This window comes from Haliotis rufescens, unplaced genomic scaffold, assembly GCF_023055435.1.
Source record: "Haliotis rufescens isolate VD_foot unplaced genomic scaffold, xgHalRufe1.0.p SCAF_43, whole genome shotgun sequence".
Lineage (NCBI taxonomy): Eukaryota > Metazoa > Mollusca > Gastropoda > Lepetellida > Haliotidae > Haliotis > Haliotis rufescens.
In genome coordinates, this window is record NW_025964146.1 from 1979359 (window position 1) to 1998857 (window position 19499).

Here is a 19499-nt window from a genome sequence, read left to right on the forward strand (position 1 = left end):
ATCGCAATTTCTTAAAAATCTCAGACCCCCCTGAGGATATAAAAAATGGTGGACCCCTACTCTGCTGGCACTCACCTTGGAAGGTGGGGAGGGAGAGTTGACTGGGATGTCGGAGTTCAGGCGCCGCTTCTTCAGAATCCCAGCGCTCGGGGAGGCACTCGGTGAATGAAACTGGAACACTTTGATTGGCTGAAAGTCAGGGTCACATGGCCTCTTTGAGGGGCTGCTGTTTTCGCTCGAATTCTTTTGCTTCAGTATACTGCGCCTCACGATACTCATTCCACGATCAGCCAACCGGTTCCTTGCCCGGATTTTGTTCAAGCTCAGCACTTTGGAATCGGAAAAGCCACGATGGGCATGGATCACTTTGCGTTTGGGTTTTTCGGCTGATTTCCTTGGGGTATCATTTAGAGAATCAATCTTGGGTCGAACAGGAGCACTAGCATGACTTGTTATATCACCACCGGTTTCAGTTGCACCAAAACCAGTATCATTTTTTTCTAAATCAGTTTCTTTTTCTAAACTTGTTTCTTTTTCTAAACAAGTTTCTTTTTCTAAACTAGTTTCTTTTTCTAAACTAGTTTCATTTTGCTCTAAACCAGTTAATTTTTTTGGGGAAACAGTTTTATCTTGCTCTAAACCAATTTCAGTTTTTTCTGAACCAATTTCAATTTGTTCCAAACCACTTTCAGTTTCTACAGCACTACCAGAATTATCAACTGTTGCCATGGCAACCACATCACAATTGCTAGTCACACCATCTGCATCCTCTGTTTTAAATGTACATTTTGTGTCCTCAACTTCCATTTCTATTTTTGAATCTATTTCTTCCAAAAGTCTCTTCGGTCTGGGAGATGCTCTGTTCTTTGTTCTAACCACAGTTAAAGGTGAAACCCTGGACACAGATTTACCTGCTAATTTGGCTCTTGCTCGTAGAACCAGTTTCGAGGACCGCAGTCGTACACTCACCGGAGAGGACACTTTCAACTTCGACATGTTCCTCTTTCGTTTACTGCCCCGAGGAGCTGCCTTGCCGGGGGCTACTGGGCTTGCCAAACTACTTATTATCTCATCCACCTTCCCCTTGATTTTGTCATGCTCCACTGCCCGAGGCGAGTCCTTACAAAACGACAGGTCCAGATTAACAAACAGGGACTTATTCTGAGCCTGTGACGGCTCAATAACATCTATCTGACTGTCAAGTTTATCACTTTCTTTGATATCCTTATTCTTCTTTTCCTGTATCAGAGCTGTTTTTGCCGCGCTGCATTTGCTCTCCGTCCATTCATTTGCATCTTCGACACTCAAATCCTCCGAATTTTTGTCTGACATTTTGGAAATTGACCTTTTCCTTGCGGCTTCAATCTTCTGTTTGGTGGTACTCCGCCTTACAGGGGCTGGGGACGGCTTGGTAGATGGCGTCTGCTCTCCCTCCTTGGAAATGTCCTCACTAGACATCTGGCATTCTTCTGGTGTCTGCTCATTTAGAGATTTAGAACTGTCAAACTCCATTCCTACAATAATAACTTCTGTTCCTTGTTGACTTTCCTCTGTCTGTCTATCACTCTCCTTTGAATCAGTACTTTCAGGATTCTCGCTCAGGTTTTCCTCCAAAATAATTGGTGAGTCTTTTGGAGCACCTGTAAATGCAGGATGAATCATTTCCTGACTCGGTTCAACCATCTGGGGTTGAATCCTTCTCGGTTTCTTTCCCTGAGAGGGAGCAGAAGCATCACCTCCAGAACTGGAACTAGAGCTTCCTAGACAGGCTGCAGTCACAGCCTGAACTGGATTCCTAGCCTGCTTCAATTGGGAATCAGATTTGGTCTCCCCATCAACATCAGCGATAGAATCGACCCCTTCCTTCTGCTTACAGTCCTGGCCCAAATCAGCTTTCTCCTGATCCAATACATCCACGGACTCCTGGCTACTCTGTGACTTCCTCCTTTGAGACTCAAGGTTTTCAGACTCTGTCATCTCAGCAGCTAGGCTCTTCCTCGTTCTCTTCCTCTTGGGTGCTTCTTTTGTCTTCTCTTCAGCTTCCTCTGAATCAGTTTTACTTCTTCCTTGCCTCTTCGATGCGGACTTTGATTGACTAAGTTGAGAAAGAGGAAGATCATCTTCTTCCTCATCCTCTTCCTCATCAGCTTTTCGTTTTCTTCCTCTTCTGGGTTCATTCTTTTCCTGACTGTCCTCCCCTGACTGTGAACTAGAAATATCAACTTTTCGTCGTCCACCCTTCTTCTTCCCCTTCTCCTCATTCCCAATAAGCAACAGATCTTCCTCTTTCTCAACAATCTTCTCCTGAGAACTGTCACTCTGGTCAATTTCTTTCAATCCTTTTCTTTGTCGTCCAACCTTCTTCTTCACTTCCTCTTTTCCATTTACCAACACATCTTCCTCCTTCTCAGCACCCTTCTCCTGAGAGCTCTCATTATCCTCAGAAGACTTCTCCAGCCTCTTCTTCGCACTAGGTGGTCTACCAACCTTTCTGGAAGCAGTACTCTCAGTCGAACTCTCAGACTTGGAGATTCCATCAACCTCAAAACCATCGAACGTCTTCTTCTTCCTCTGTCTCGGAGTCCTCCTCAAATCTTCCAGACCCATCTTCTTCGGCGTATCCTGCTTCCTCCTCCTTGACGCAGGCTCTTCAGCCAGAGTGGACACAAGGTCGACCTTGTACGACCCTTCAGACAGAACAGTCTCCACTGCACTTGCTTGTGAGCTCTGGCTGGAGCTGGTGCTCTGAGAGCTGCTTGAATCTGTCGTACTCTGGGATGACCCTTCCTTCAAAGTAGATACTGAGTCCGGGTTGTATGCATCCACTGTGTCAGTTGGACATGTTTCGAACAGCTCTTCTGTAAATTTGTCCCCTGCGTCCAGACCCACCTCTTTGTCTTTGGATAACCCAGAATTTTGAGAAGCAGAATCTTGAGAACTACTTTTAACCGAATCGGCATTGAGGACACTGACGCTGTAGTTTGAGGATGAACTTGATGCATTTATCAACTCCTCTCTTTGTCCAAAGCTCAAAATGCCAGGCAACTCAGGATCAGAATTGATAGATATCTGAGAGTCTGGTCTCTCACTCGATATCCTTGGAAACACAGGACTGAACTGGGATTCCATAGTTTCCTGGTCCTCACTTGTCTCTGCTGTCGGAAACCCTTGAGAACACGGAACATCCTTGCCTTCCGACGTGCCACCTTCACAAACTGACAACGGTTCTTTGAACAGAGCTTTTGACACTGCCTTTTCGGGAGATCCATGGGACAGCACACTGATCTCTTCAGTTGTCAGCTTCTTGATTTTCAAAACAGGCGTGCCGAGCTTAACGTCCGTCTCTTTGTCATCCGATTCTTGGTCCTGACTTGCAACCTTGTCACATTCCCCGAACAAGTTGCGACTTGAGGGTAGTGATAACGGACCGGGCAGAATATTGGATGAATCTTTTACTGGAGTCTCCTCAATCGAAGCATTAATATCTGGGGAGAACAAATTCTTTTGACTAAACTTTGAGGGAGACTGTGTGTCTTCAACGAATGAGTGTGACGACTTGTTTGCCATATGCTTGCCCTTCGAAGGAGACATTGTATCTTCAACTACAGAGTGTAACAGGGACACCTCCATTGTGGTCGACAACTGAGTATCTGGAACGAATGAGTCCTCCGGAGACTTGGCATCTATCACACAACTTTTACCTTTGGCTGGCGACTTCACCAACCATTTATCTAAGCTACCAGCTTGAGAACTTTTACTACGATCCCGGCTCCTAGTGGGTGATTTCGCGGAACTTGTCACCTCCTGGCTGAGAGTCTTCCTCCCCGGTGACCTTGACTTCCGTTCAGGTGGCGACTGACTGATTGACTTGAATGGACTGAAATGTTCCCCACTTCCTTCCTGTGAATTCTGGGAGCTGCTTGTAGAATTCCCCGATTCTCTCACCGATTCTTCCCCACATCTGCTCTCCTCTGAAGAATCACTTTTCCCCAGGGACGAACTTGATGTACTTTTCAGGGTATTCAACCACTGATCTCCGAGCGCGTGCATGAGGTTCTGCTTCAAGGAGGGACTCGGTGAGGGGTCACTGGAGTCGATATTAACGCTTGAACTGACCAACTCAGCATCTTTAGTCACTTTTGATCTTGAATCTTTGTCAGCCTCCTTATCTTTTGAATTTTCACAATCAATCTTGGTGGATTTCTTTTCTGTTGATGTCAGTTCTTTCTCATTTGACTTCTGATCCTCGTCAGACTGTTTTGTATCCTTCCTCGACCTGAGTGACCGGAGAGTTGGGGTTGCACTGGGGGGGCTCTTCATCTCCGCCTTCTCTCCCTCCTTCTCCTGGCTGTCATCATTGCTGAATCGGACTGACCGTCGCCTGCGTCCTCTCTTCACATCAGACGTGGGATCATCCGCAAGAGACTCCGTGCTTGAAGATTTGGGCACAGAGGATTTACTCTGAAAGCAAAGACCACATTGGAGTCAGTGAGATTGTGTGTTTGTTGCTTAACGCTTCAGACGGTGGTCTGTAAACAATAAAGTTTGGACCAGACAATCCAGTGATTGACATCTTTAGCACTGATCCACGCATTTGGGATACAATGACATGCATCAACAAAGTCAGCGAGCCTGACCAACCTTTCTTTTAGTCACCTCTTACGACAAGCAAAGTCGCTTTTTATGGCAAGTATGGGTTGCTAAAGACCTATTCTAGCCCCCGTCTTCACAGGTCGAGTGAGTGAGTGAGTGAGTAGTATTTTAGTTATACTGTGTATAATGTGTGTGAAAACGAGCACAGGTATGATGCTGACAATCATAATCAGGGCAAATCAAGATCTGAACCCTCAAACATAGGATCCCAGCATGCCTAGGGGAGGCAACTCTGCACAGCATAGATGACTTAATTTTCAGCTTGGAAAATTATATCCCATCAAAACGCAATTTGTATATTCCTGACAAGTTTCTGATTATGGCCCACTTCTTACCTTGTCGTGTTCGAGGTTTTGTGACTGGCTTGAATTTATGACTATGACTGAATCTTCCGACGGTGGCTGTGTCTGCATCATGATGGAACTGAAGAGAACAACATTAACTTACTTTACACACTCGAACCCACACATATTAGTTTGTTTGTTTACTATATAACCCTGCACTCGGCACTATTCTACAGAGATCCAGATAAGCTGCGTATCTGCGTAAAATACGCATCAGAAATGCAGAAATATGCAGTAAAATAATATCCAAGCGTATCAAATACGCAACGAACATTACAGATACACTACAAAAATAAAACGTGTGCATATATTCAAAATATTGTGAAGTAACCCTGCGTATTCGATTGGCAAATCAGCAACTAATTTGAAATTATAAACGGGCATTCCGTCAACCTTGCCAAACTCCACGATGACAGTTACATCATGATCATTTGCCATCACACTTTCTTGTGGAAGTATCGTGGTATTTTTGAGTCCTATAAAGCTCTCGAACCCACACAACACCAGTTTGCAGGGACTAGATGAATAGTGTTTTTAAATATTTAACTTAAATACCCACATGTGTAAAAACTAGTGGGTAACAGAAATTTGAATACCCAGTTAGAATTACTGATACGCAGTGATTTTAAAATGCATGGGTAAAATACCCACAACACCAAAAGCTTATCTGGAGCTCTGATTCTAGCTATATGATAGTGGCCTAAAAATAATGTATAAAATAATAAGAGTAATCGATGCAATTTATTGAAAAAATATATAGATACATAGATGTATTTACGTAAAAAGCGGTGTGCCTCCATAAAATGAGAAACACATATAAAATCGGAAAACTTCAAATTTATATCAAGAGTATGGATTCTAAAGCCGATTATTATCCTGTGTGCTGTGCAGATGTACTCACTCCTGCTGTGTGTCAGTGTTGAACTGCGAGGCCATGAGCGACACGTCCTGGGAGAGGTCAAGGTTGTTGTACATCACCGGGATTGTCCTGGGGAGGACCAATGAGTGAGGGGATCAGTGAGTGAGGGAAACAATTCTGTCAGGATCAACAGTAAGGCAACAAAATAAACTATGTGTTTTCTGAATACACCAGCTCATCCGGTTTGTTTTTCTCACACTTCTTTGTTTCAAAAAATGAGTGGGTGAGTATGGTTTCACACCGCATTTTTTTTAGCAATATTCCAGCTATATCACGGTGGGGTACACCAGAAATGGGCTTCACACATTGTACTCATGTTGGGAATTGAACCCAGGACTTTGGTGTGACGAGCGAACGCTTTAACCACTCGGCCACCCGACCACCCGTTTCGAAAAATGGCAAGTGCAGTGTCAGTGAAAGCCTTGTTTCAAATGACAACAGTGTCACCATATTGATCATAATGAGTGATATATCTACATAAGTGCAAAAATATACACTATTGGCATCAAATTTGAAAAAAGGTAGGGTGGAACTCCAGAAAACAAAGAAGTGAGGTCCAAGATCCGGGGCTCCAGATAAGGGTTGTTGGGGAAAACAAAACACATATTTAAAAAAAAATTGTTTCAAGCTGAACCGACAAAATTTAATAGCAAAAATCCACTCATTTGGAAACAAACACACACACGCTCAGCAAGACTATTAATCAGATCTTCATGAGCACAGAATACAGGGAATTGCTACCACCATGGTGCTACTTCGGCCAGTTTATGGGGGACACATTATGGGAGCTCTCACTGTATTGGGTTCCCAGGCCTGACAATAAGGCGCCCAGAATGGCCACAACTTCTTCCAACAACAAAATTTTGGACAGCAAAATGTGCATGTTACGACAGCTTGACTGGGACATACTTTCATGATTAAGGCCGACACACTTTTGTGCATCGCTCGAGACTCGCATCCGCATCCATCCGCCATTATCCCAATAGGGTGTAACTTGTGTGGGGTAAAACTACCAGGAATAAATGTGATGAGATAACTCACCTCCTCTCCTTCATCACCTCCTTCTGGTGCTCTGTTAAAACTCGCTTCTTCTTGGGAGACGTCTTGATGATCACAAAGTCCTGAAAACAACCAACTAGAATCAACAACCAATCGAAATCAACATCCAATCACAATAACAACCAATCACAATCAACAGCCAACCAGAATCAACAACCAATCGGAATCAACAGTCAATCACAATCAACAGCCAATCACAATCAACAGCCAAAATCACAATCAACAGCCAACCAGAATCAACAGTCAATCACAATCAACAGCCAGTCACAATCATCAGCCAAAATCACAATCAACAGCCAACCAGAATCAACAGTCAATCACAATCAACAGCCAACCACAATCAACAACCAGAATCAACAGTCAATCACAATCACTATCAACAGCCAATCACAATCAACAACTAGAATCAACAGTCAATCACAATCAACAGCAAATCACAATCAACAGTCAATCACAATCAACAGCCAATCACAATCAACTGCCATTCACTACCAAAAGCCAACCAGAATCAATGAAAACCAGAATCAATGAAAACCAGAATCAATGACAACCAGAATCTAAACATCTATATCAATATAAACTAGTGTTTGCTGTTTTATGCCGCAATCACCATTACTACAGCAATAACATGGTGGCCTGTCAATAATCAAGTCTGGACCAGTCAATCCAATTATCAATTTTTTATCAACAATCCATGCCTTGGGGAACGAGGACATGCTATCCACAAGTTGGCACAGTGACATTCTGACCCTGACTACCTACAGTGACATTCTGACCCGAACTCCCTGCAGTGACATTCTGACCCGGACTCCCCACAGTGACATTCTGACCCGAACTCCCTGCAGTGTCATTCTGACCCGGACTCCCTGCAGTGACATTCTGACCCGGACTCCCCACAGTGACATTCTGACCCGGACTCCCCACAGTGACATTCTGACCCAGACTCCCCACAGTGACATTCTGACCCAGACTCCCTACAGTGACATTCTGACCTGGACTCCCTGCAGTGACATTCTGACCCGGACTCCCTGCAGTGACATTCTGACCTGGACTCCCTACAGTGCCATTCTGACCCGGACTCCCTACAGTGCCATTCTGACCTGGACTCCCTGCAGTGACATTCTGACCTGGACTCCCTGCAGTGACATTCTGACCCAGACTCCCCACAGTGACATTCTGACCCAGACTCCCTACAGTGCCATTCTGACCCGGACTCCCTACAGTGCCATTCTGACCCGGACTCCCCACAGTGACATTCTGACCCGGACCCCCCACAGTGACATTCTGACCCGGACCCCCCACAGTGACATTCTGACCCGTACTCCCCACAGTGACATTCTGACCCGGACTCCCCACAGTGACATTCTGACCCGGACTCCCTACAGTGACATTCTGACCCAGACTCCCTACAGTGACATTCTGACCTGGACTCCCCAGTGACATTCTGACCCGGACTCCCCAGTGACATTCTGACCCGGACTCCCCACAGTGACATTCTGACCTGGACTCCCCACAGTGACATTCTGACCCAGACTCCCTACAGTGACATTCTGACCCAGACTCCCCACAGTGACATTCTGACCCGGACTCCCCACAGTGACATTCTGACCCGTACTCCCTACAGCGACATTCTGACCCGGACCCCCCACAGTGACATTCTGACCCGGACTCCCCACAGTGACATTCTGACCCGGACTCCCCACAGTGACATTCTGCCCCGGACCCCCCACAGCGACATTCTGACCTGGACTCCCTACAGCGACATTCTGACCCGTACTCCCTACAGTGACATTCTGACCCGGACTCCCCACAGTGACATTCTGACCCGTACTCCCTACAGCGACATTCTGACCCGAACTCCCCACAGTGACATTCTGACCCGGACTTCCTGCAGTGTCATTCTGACCCTGACTCCCTACAGTGACATTCTGACCTGGACTCCCTGCAGTGTCATTCTGACCCGGACTCCCTGCAGTGACATTCTGACCCGGACTCCCTGCAGTGACATTCTGACCCGGACTCCCTACAGTGTCATTCTGACCCGGACTCCCCACAGTGACATTCTGACCCGGACTCCCCACAGTGACATTCTGACCAAGACTCCCCACAGTGTCATTCTGACCCGGACTCCCCACAGTGTCATTCTGACCCGGACTCCCCACAGTGACATTCTGACCAAGACTCCCCACAGTGTCATTCTGCACTTGTCATTACCTCCTCTTTGAAGTCGTTGACAGAGAGCTTCTTCTTGGCGGAACCGACAGGCCGGACATCAGGAGGTGGCAGTTTGGCGGGGGACTTCTTTATATTGGGGGACACAGCCTTATGCATGAAGCTGCCCACGATCTTGTGTGGGGAGGGGAGCCCAGGGAGACGGGCATCGGGGGCGAATGAGTCCATCTACAAACGAACATTGACATTTTGATATAAAATTGCAATCATTGATATACTGCAATAAAGTTAAATAGAACTGTTTGCCTGATCACATCACATATTTCCCAGCATTAGGAGATAAACATATTGTCTGTTTGTTTCAGGACCAACACTCCTTCTACAAGAACCACATCCGCCATGACAGATCGTGAAATCAGAAACCATGGGAACCACATCACCATGTTGTGAAATCAGTAACCATGGTGACAACCACTACGACAGAAAGTGAAATCAAGAACTAGTCAAACTTAATGGTGAATTTTGTAACTTTCTTAACTTTATTTTATTGACAGAATTTGGCGCAATGTATCATAATGATTTGTGATAACTGATAACAACTTGGGCGAGTGCTAACTTATTGTGCATCACAAAACAAAGTGCTAACTCAGACTGCATGACTGGTTGATTGGTTTGTTGTTTAATGCCACACTCAGCAATATGACAGCGGTCTGTAAATAATCAAGTCTGGACCAGAAAATACAGTGATTGACATCATGAGCATCGATCCACACAATTGGCGAGCGAGTCAGCAAGCCTGACCACCCGATCCCATTAGTCGCCTTTTACGACAAGCATAGTCGCCTTTTACGACAAGCATGGGTTGCTGAAGACCTATTCCAACCCCGGATCTTCTCGGGTCCTGCGTGACTGGTTAATTTAGGTTTGTTCTGCTAGTTCTGTGCAATGTAAACACAAGCACGTTGATAACAACAGCAATGGCCGGACAACACTATATGTAACTTAGCATGACAACTGTAGTCCTTGTTGTTTAACGCTGCACTCTGCAATATTCCAGCTTCATGACGATGATTTGTAAACAATCACGTCTGGTCAAACAATCCAGTGATTGATATAATTAGCATCAATCCTTCAATTGGGACACGATGATATGCATCAACCAAGTCAGCAAATGAATTCTACCCAGATCTTCAAGGAGGGACAACACTAGAAGACTACCTGGCTGTACTGGCTGAAGGGTGTCTCCTCAATGACGTTGGTGTCCGTCTGCACCCACCCCGGCAGCATGATAGGCGTCTTCTCCTTCACCTTCATCAACACGGGCCTGCAATACACACCAACCAACATTCACCAGATGCAACTGTCATGGACCCACATTATTTGTTTACAAACTGCCATGGACCAAAAAAATTACTTGCTGGTCTGCAATCTCGAACCAATCTGATCAAACGAAGAAAAAGGTAAATTCATCTGGGAAATATGAACAGTTGTGAACCTTTTCAAAATTTAATATGATGGCAATCCAAAAGACATAAACAAAAGTATAAACGTTACTACAATTAGGGTTCGAGGGCATTTTCAAAATTCTTGTAAAGGCGCCACCCACAATGCTGGAAGCGATGTTACCGACATTGTAACAAAGGTGCTTGAGTACATCCCAAGCTCCTCACAGCTATAGCCCGGTCGCAGAGCTCTCTATACTATCACTGCCACCAGTCAAAACTCCCCACTGTGAATAGGTGGCCACAACCATGCTTGGAGTTGAACTCGCAACCGAATGACCGTTATGTTTACAAACAAGTGACGACTGTCGTGACGCCGAATACACTTACCGCTGATAAATTACTTTCTTTGTTTGTCAATTTGAATTTCTGTTTCAATAAAACTATCATGTTATTGATATAGTAAGAATGTAAGGGAGAAGTTGGTTGATTTTCCGTTAGTCTGCAATCTCGAACCAATCTGATTATTAAAACAACAAAGTAAATTCATCTAGAAAACATGGGCAGTCGTAAACCTTTTCAAAATGAAATATAATGGCATTCCCAAAGACATAAACAAAAGTATCAACGTTACTACGTTTGGGGTTAGAGGGCAAATTTCAAGATTCTTGTAATGGCCGCGCCCACAGTGGTGGCAGTGATGTGACCGGGAGTGTAACGAAGGTGTCACGCGCTGGGAAGGGGCTTGAGTAGATCCCAGCAAAGGGAGACAACTCTGCTGAGCCACTCACTTGAGTTCTTCTGGGTAGGTGAGCGGGGCTGCGTGACTGAAGGTGGCCTTCCACAGAATGAGAGACTGGTTCTTGATCTGTCGGCGCGGGTGCAACAACGTCTCCTGCAGCAGCGGCGACACACACGCCAGGAACTCCGTGTCATACTGCATGGTGTAGCGACTCTGGATGCAGGTGGAAATATCCAGCCACAGCTTCTCCACCTGAAACATGGAGTGCCCGGGTCAGCTCAGTCTCATCAAGGCAGGTGAACGTGGGAGAAAATACAGACACCTCAGCCATCAGCCACTTTGGTGAATCCCATGGGTATGGTGCTGATAAACCCAAGATCAAAACTAAATCAAGTTAAAGTTGAACTAACGATCACTGGATCCTGGTTGGAGAAGGGAGGAAACTCCTCACAGCAAACTGAGGACACCCATGACCATCAAACTGAAAGTCTAACTTAGCTTGAAAGTCAGGTGAACATTTTCCCTTCGCGAAAAATGATCTATGTCAATGTATTCAAAATATTAGTTCAAGAAAAGCTAGGCTTTTGCAACAGATTCATAAAATTAATTATTCATTCTCTCAAAATTTCAGTTTCATTAATGTTTTATGACCAATATCGAAAACATATGATTTGAGCTGAAAGAAAGAGGCAATCTAGTATGGTTTTACGCCGCTTTTAGCAATATTCCAGCAATATCATGACGGGGGACACCAGAAATGGGATGCACACATTGTATCCCTGTGGGGAATCAACCCGGCCTTCGGGATGACAAGCGAATGCTTTAACCACTAGGCCACCCTACTGCCCCAGTTTACAGCTTGAACCAATGGACAAGAGTCCAGATATCAGCTAGTTCACTCCCCATTCAAAAAGACAGAAACAGATCCTCAGGACACACTTCCTTTCATTCTGACATTGCGTTAATTATTCTTATTTTGTCAGAGCTCCAGATAACTTTTTGACTTTAAAAAATTGAGTTTTTACTCTACGGTTTCTATTTTATTGGGTTATTACATTTTTCATTGGGTAACCAATATTTTTTCACTCATCTATTTATCTCTCTATTGGGTTTTCCCCAAAATTAGTAAACATTTTAAGATTATAAAGAAATGATATAATGTAAATTATGTTTCAGATGTATAAAATTGTTCTAAATATATAGGCTTGGCTCGGAAAGTAAATAAGCTCGTAATTGTGTTTCGGAAATTAGCTCCTTTGTACGCATGCTGAAAAAGCTTCATTGGGTATTCACGCGTACATTTGAGTTTTTCATTTAATGCATGCATTTTTATAGGCAAGTTAATTGAAAATAATTGGGTTTGGAATATTTTGGGGGGTATTTTACGTAAATACGCTGCTTATCTGTAGCTGTTTCCTTCTTTTAACCTATTGTCTTGCAGTTATTTTGTGGAAAAAAAAGTAAGTTGAGCACAGTGCTCTTGAAGCTTCCCTCCTACCTTCTGCATGAACGCTGCGTTAAAGAGCCTGCTGCACGTCTTCCTGCTGGACGCGGAGAAGAACCAGGAAGTGGGCGTGGCCAGCTGCCCCAGCATCCGTGCGATGATGGTCGACACGTTGATGTGTGTGAACAACGTCGCCAACACGTCCACCAGCAGCGTGGCACCTGCAGTCACATTTGCCGGTTTCTGCAATAACATGGTATGGTATACAAGTAAACTATTCAAGCTGTTGAGGATGTTCCTGGAACAGGACAAGTTGTTGGAAGGTGAAACATTGGACTTGGTGTATGACGATGGCTAGTAAATAGGACTGTGACGATTCAGAGATACCCACGATATCAACGATACTTAGCTACACACGATACCTAAATCGTCAAATTGTGAGATTGCAATTCGCTATAAAAAGAACAGGAACTAATAGAGTTACCTTCCATAATGGCAGAAGTAGCATTGCGCCACCTATAAGCATCGAAGAACACAAGGACGAGGTAGCTGAGCTGAGCAAGCCCCAACTTACTGTTACATTTAATAACCATCCCTTCATTTGAAACTTTTTGTTCTTGTGGATTTCTTTGTTTCGGTTTTTGAGGTTTGTTTTGTGTGCTTGTTTGTTGTTTAACGCCGCACTCAGCAATATTCCAGCTATATGACGGCGGTCTGTAAAATAATCGAGTCTGGACCAGACAATCCAGTGATTGACATCATGAGCATCGATCCACACAATTGGGATCGAAGACATGTATCAACCAAGTCAGCAAGCCTAACCACCCGATCCCGTTAGTCGACTTATACGACAAGCACTAACGGGATCGGGTGGTCAGGCTTGCTGACTTGGTTGATACATGTCATCGATCCCAATTGTGCGGATCGATGCTCATGATGTCAATCACTGGATTGTCTGGTCCAGACTCTATTTAGGTTTTTGAGATTTCAATAAATAAATGTATGAAGAAAGAGGATTTAGAGCTGTATTTCAGTGATTTTTTAACTTCTAACTATTTGATGTAGTGTACAAGATACCAGGCGATGCTCAGCTCTACTAGTGACCTTGTTTCAGTCTTATCTCTTGATCAATGATATCAGGGTTTGTCTTAGCTGTGGTTTCAATTCTCCTACATCAAACATGAGTAAACTTCTGATCAACCACTGACCAATGCTGCAAGTTTGACAATGCAGCCGAATAGTATTAGGACGCTGACATCTGATTGGCTCAAAACCTCATGCAACCTTCCTCTTGAACATTCGGAACTATTTATATTATATTCCAGAAATAATAAGCCAAATAAGAGAATTTACAACTCAAAGTAGTAATGATGTGTACCTGCTTGGCAGTGAGAGTTGTCTCCCCTGACTCTGTCAACTCCGCGAGATTCTCCACCAGGTGGACCAGCAACTTAATGAAGGACTGGAGATTCTCCATTGGCTTGTTCTTCCGCTTGATCCATTTTGACGGACTCAGAGAAGCTATGGAGGATGGAAGATGGCTCTCAAAACAAACACCAATTTCCACACAAAATCATAAATTTCAAATGCATCGTCAAGTATACAAGACACGCTAGACAACCTGATCTTATCAAAACTAGTTGGTACAACATCTTCTGTAGCCAGACCTCTCACAGCTTCATCTCCTAAGTAAAAAAACAGCAGTAGATGCATTAAGAAGTGATGCATGGTACAGTTAAAAATAATTCTTTTAATAAACGTCCTCCTACCTCCATGAGCAAACCCGCTGCCGGTCCCAAGTGACGAGAAGTCGACATTGTCAATCACAACCTGACACATCTGAGCCACGAACTCCAACACTCCGCTCTCCTGTCAGAAACAAGCACAGTTTTAGATTATGTCTAATCTGGCTTATTGGACAGGGTATCTGAAAAACTGAGTCAGTTACACTCCACTCTCCTGTCAGAAACAAGCACAGTTTCAGATTATGTCTAATCTGGCTTAGTGGACAGGGTATCTGAAAAACTGAGTCAGTTACACTCCGCTCTACTGTCAGAAACAAGCACAGTTTCAGATTATGTCTAATCTGGCTTAGTGGACAGGGTATCTGAAAAACTGAGTGAGTTACTTTTTAGGCCATGTTGAGGAATATTCCAGAAACATCACATGGGACACCAGGGATACCTTCACATATTGCACCCATGCAGGGAATTAAAGCTGTAAATTTGGAATGTTTAACCACTAGGCTAGTCAAACATTAAGATGTCAGTCATTATATCGTACAGAAATATTCCCATGGGTTTTTGAAGAGAATATCATCAGTAAATTCAATAAGCCACCATTTGTCACGATTATAAATAAATAAATAAACAAATAAATAAACAAATAAATAAATAAATAAATAAATGATGTGCATTCAATAGTTCCGTTTGCACACGATTTTCATTCTCAGCTCCCTGGGGAATATACAACAAGTATATATCTACTTGATACTAAACACAGTAACACAACAGCACACTAGCCCCATAGAAAAACCACAACCAGAACTGGAGCACACGGCAAGGAAGTCATGGTGACGACCGAACTCATGTTAGAACCATCACCATGCTCTGTATCCTGCAAATCTCAGAGTATAACAGACATCTGGGCTTCCTTACCTTCCACGACTCGTCTTCAAGACACTGGAGGACTTTTTGGCAAAATTCTTCACAAGCAATGTTGGCCTCTGCAGTTGTCACGAGGGCTGAGAGACGAGCAAAACTCCTGTACAACTCTCCCCACGTCTTCAGCAGTGACTTGCAGATAGGCTGGGGAACACACACACACACACACGAAAATCACGATATTTTCAAGTAGAAATGTAATTTTAAAAATGTTTTATGTTCCTGATTAACATCTTGTTAATTCAGAGTCATTCATCTTCCCGAGGCAAAGGAGTTAACTGTCTGTAAAAGTCCAGTTTCCACCCATGCCGAACTAGGCTGGCATTTCTGGACTCGATTGTAGCGCCACCAGTGGCTATTACTAGTTGTGTCCCTTTTATGTTTCCCTCCTTAACCAGTCAGATTCCACCTCTCATAGCACTTGCATTTGCTTCACGAAATGGTGGCCCCCAGTGAAGACGATCTGATCGATAATCAAGATCTATATTGTGATAAAACGGGTCTTACTTCGTGAAGTGCATCCAATCATGTGAGCACCTTGATCATAAACATGAAAAGATTTGGAAAATATCTGTTTATACGAAGTTGACGGAACCTATGTTTTGCAAACCCTGCAATCCACCGAAATCTGCACAGCATTTTACAAACCGGATGTCAATTTCGTTACTCGATTTTGATTGGACTATTCGTCGAGGGTGGAAACTTGACTTTTATAGTCAGTTAACTCCCTTGCCCTGGGAAGATGGAGTATTTGTCACACTTTCACAGGTACTACTACACCAAATCAGAATCAGTCATTCAACAAGCAGTTTTCAGAAGAAAAGACTGAATCATCTGACAGCTGTGATTGGAGGATATTGTGTAAGATTTTTATGTCTTTTAAATGTACATCCATCCAGTTATTAAAACTGACCATGTTTTTCTATATTTAGTGCTGTCTTTTTCTACATGATGACTTATGCTGAATGTGACCACAGGTAATTTCAAGCAAGTGACACTTGGTGCGGAACTGGGGTTGGTGTGTGTAGCTTCCTGTACCCAGAAAAGGATGGGGCAAAGCTGGTAATATTTTTTGTTCTTCTTGCTACTCTAAGGCCAAAATGTACACACACATACTGAAAATAGCTGTTAAATGCTTTGTTATCTTTTGAAAAAACATCACATTACTACAGAAGTCTGTGGGAAAACATTTGGTTGTGTGTAACCTTAACGCAAACTCAAAATCACGAAGAAGCTGCAGTAATTCTCACCTGTGTCAGTCGGGTCCCCAGTTTGTTTTTGACAGGGAACAACAAGACCGTGTACAAGGAGTCGAAGTTGTATTCCAGGGAGTCGCCTTGATTCACCTCGTTTGTCTGGAAATACAACTCACCACCATCAGTCTACATCACCACATCACTGTTCACAGCAATCGTACATCATGATACCTTGAACATGGGTTGGACATTTTAAACTTGTGGGGGAGATAGAAGCCTACACTTCAATCTCATCCTATATCATCATCTACATGACTGTGTGTTTAGCCACTAGTCCGAAGCCAGACTAGTAAAATTCTGTTCAGTCTAGTAAGCTCCGCTAATACTAGTCCATATAACACTAAAATCTACAGAAAATATAGCTAAGAACCATGTTTGGACTGGTGGACTCATAACAATTTGGCAAAGACTGACATGATCAACATTATCTTCATGATCAGTGCTTGAGACACCGTCAAGACCTACCTTGACAATATGTTTCCACAACGTGTTGGCCGATCATCAAGACCTACCTTGACTATATGTTCCCACAACATGTTGGCTGATCATCAAGACCTACCTTGACTATATGTTCCCACAACATGTTGGCCGATCATCAAGACCTACCTTGACAACGTGTTCCCACAACATGTTGGCCGATCATCAAGACCTACCTTGACAATATGTTCCTGCAATGTGTTGGCGAGGATGCTCCAGAGCCTCCAGAGAGCGTCAGGGTTGGTGATGAAGGAAGCCTGTTCGTTGACGACGTTGGTCACTGCCTGGCAGAACTCCAGAACTCCGGTGACAGTACTGGTCCCACAGTTGATCAGAGTCGAAAACAGGCTGATGAAACTGGAATGGAGGAATGGCAGGGCTCATACAGATATGGAACACTAAATTTCCAGGCCTTTTAGTTGGGGTTTTACTTATTAGCCTTAGTCTGTTTGTATGTTTTTTAATCCAGCACTATATTGTGTTTTAAGAGCTGCTAGGGTCAGTTGAGTTTTTGTTGCCCCTTTCTCTCTGTCTCGTTTGAGTGTAGCCCTTTCGAGGCAAGGGATTTGATATTTCAACGGCATTGGAATTCTGTCTGATTCCATCGGTTGACACCCCCCCCCCCCCCCCCCTCCCCCACCTTGATAATTACCAAAAATTGCTTTAAGAGCCTTGAATGTGTACAAAATGACATATGCCTGATGTCAATTCTGCTTATAAGTGAGTGAGTGAGTTTGGTTTTACGCCGCTTTTAGCAATATTCCAGCAAAATTGCAGCAATATCACGGCGGGGGACACCAAAAATGGGCTTCACACATTGTACCCATGTCGGGATTCAAACCCGGGTCTTCGGCGCGACGAGCAAATCACAACGTCTTACAACTAATATATACGATTTTATCTAAATTGTGAGAGCTTACTGATGTATAGAGATGGAATGTTGCAATATGATACGAGTAATTTTTCTTGAAATTTTCTCATTTGCTGAACACCCAATACCTCATCACAGGGAAGGTTAATAAAAGCCCAAATGGCCATATCTGGACATTCCTTTTCCCATTTTAAACAATGTGTCAGCAGTTATTCAACTCACTTTTCTGAGCTGGCCAAATCTTTGAGAAGGGTTGGTGCCAGCAGAACTTCACACAGGAACAGAGCCGGTGTCCCCTGCAGCAGGAGCCAGACACTATCACACACAGCCCAGCAAGCAGACCAACATGGCGGACACAAACTCATGAAGCATTGTTGCAAGGAGCAGGCCAAGGACATTTACACAGTATTTTACTTGCAATTTATTTAAGGGCGCATTCAGCAATATTTCAGCTGCATGTACCATGTACCGAGCATGGAGTCATCCTTCAGATGACATCCTGACCTTGTCAGCTTGCTCATATATAACAAAGACAAGGTGCTGCTTCAGCTGCATTCAGCTGAATATATCACACCGGAGAAATTTAGGGGGGGGTTAAGAATTTATTTCACTAGTACTCAGAGTCTGTAGTCCTGCTGGAACAAGACAAACATGTTTACAATGTTTACAATTTCTTTCATTTTTATACAGTTCCATCTTGTATCAAGCAGAACTCCAGATAAGCAGCATATTTGCGTAAAATACCCCCCAAAATATACAAAACCCAATTACTTTGAATTAACTTGCATACAGAAAAGCATGCATTAAATGAAAAACTCAAATGTAAAAAAACAGCATGCGTAAATATCCAATGAAGTTATTTCAGCATGCGTACAAAGGGGCTAATAACAATTACAAGCTAATTTACTTTCCGAGTCAAGCTTATATATTTAGAACAGTTATATACATCTAAAACATTGTTTCATTTTGTCAAAATGTTCACTAATTTTTGGAAAAACCCAATAGGGTGATGAATAGATGAGTGAAAAAATATTGGTTACCCAATGCAAAATGTAATAACCCAATTAAAATAGAAACCTTCGAGTAAAAACTCAATTGCTCAAAAAGTTATCTGGAGCTCTGATCAATTCCTAAATGGTACCTTCCATCAGGACTGCCATTATTAGATTGTTACTTGTCGTGGCTAGCATGAACTATACAGATTGTAAGCATTATGAACAAGCAACGTCCCCTACCCGTACGACCTTGCCGCTGTTGATGTTGTACGCTGTTGATGCCAGTGCCTTTTGGGGCAAGTTACACACAGGATGAAATAGTTTCTGGAAACAGAAAATAGTGAAAACTGATTCCAACTGTCGTTCCAACAAGTACAAGTACGGGGAATCACACCTGGGCCTCAGTGACGAGCCACCCCTGAAAAAGGTGTGTAATGAGGGAAAGAGTTGAGTTGAACGCAA

At 43.6% G+C, this 19499-nt stretch overlaps 1 protein-coding gene across 3 annotated transcripts in view; it reads right to left on the bottom strand.

Moving 5' to 3' along the window:
• The window catches only part of LOC124110536 (telomere-associated protein RIF1-like), a 52889-nt gene that overhangs the window by 16435 nt on the left and 16955 nt on the right, over positions 1 to 19499 (bottom strand). For all 3 annotated transcript variants that reach the window (XR_007218200.1, XM_048383046.1, XM_048383045.1), the window contains exons 14-28: positions 19278 to 19361; positions 18265 to 18338; positions 17348 to 17528; positions 16689 to 16793; positions 15433 to 15582; positions 14545 to 14644; positions 14154 to 14296; positions 12830 to 13018; positions 11381 to 11583; positions 10366 to 10471; positions 9190 to 9375; positions 6958 to 7037; positions 5899 to 5985; positions 4989 to 5076; positions 76 to 4461 (exon numbers count right to left, since the gene is read on the bottom strand). Coding sequence is in view for 2 of the 3 variants with exons in the window: in XM_048383046.1 (XP_048239003.1) it covers positions 76 to 4461; positions 4989 to 5076; positions 5899 to 5985; positions 6958 to 7037; positions 9190 to 9375; positions 10366 to 10471; positions 11381 to 11583; positions 12830 to 13018; positions 14154 to 14296; positions 14545 to 14644; positions 15433 to 15582; positions 16689 to 16793; positions 17348 to 17528; positions 18265 to 18338; positions 19278 to 19361 (6162 nt within the window). In the remaining variant the exon portion in view is untranslated. The remainder of the gene's footprint in view (positions 1 to 75; positions 4462 to 4988; positions 5077 to 5898; positions 5986 to 6957; positions 7038 to 9189; positions 9376 to 10365; positions 10472 to 11380; positions 11584 to 12829; positions 13019 to 14153; positions 14297 to 14544; positions 14645 to 15432; positions 15583 to 16688; positions 16794 to 17347; positions 17529 to 18264; positions 18339 to 19277; positions 19362 to 19499) is intronic.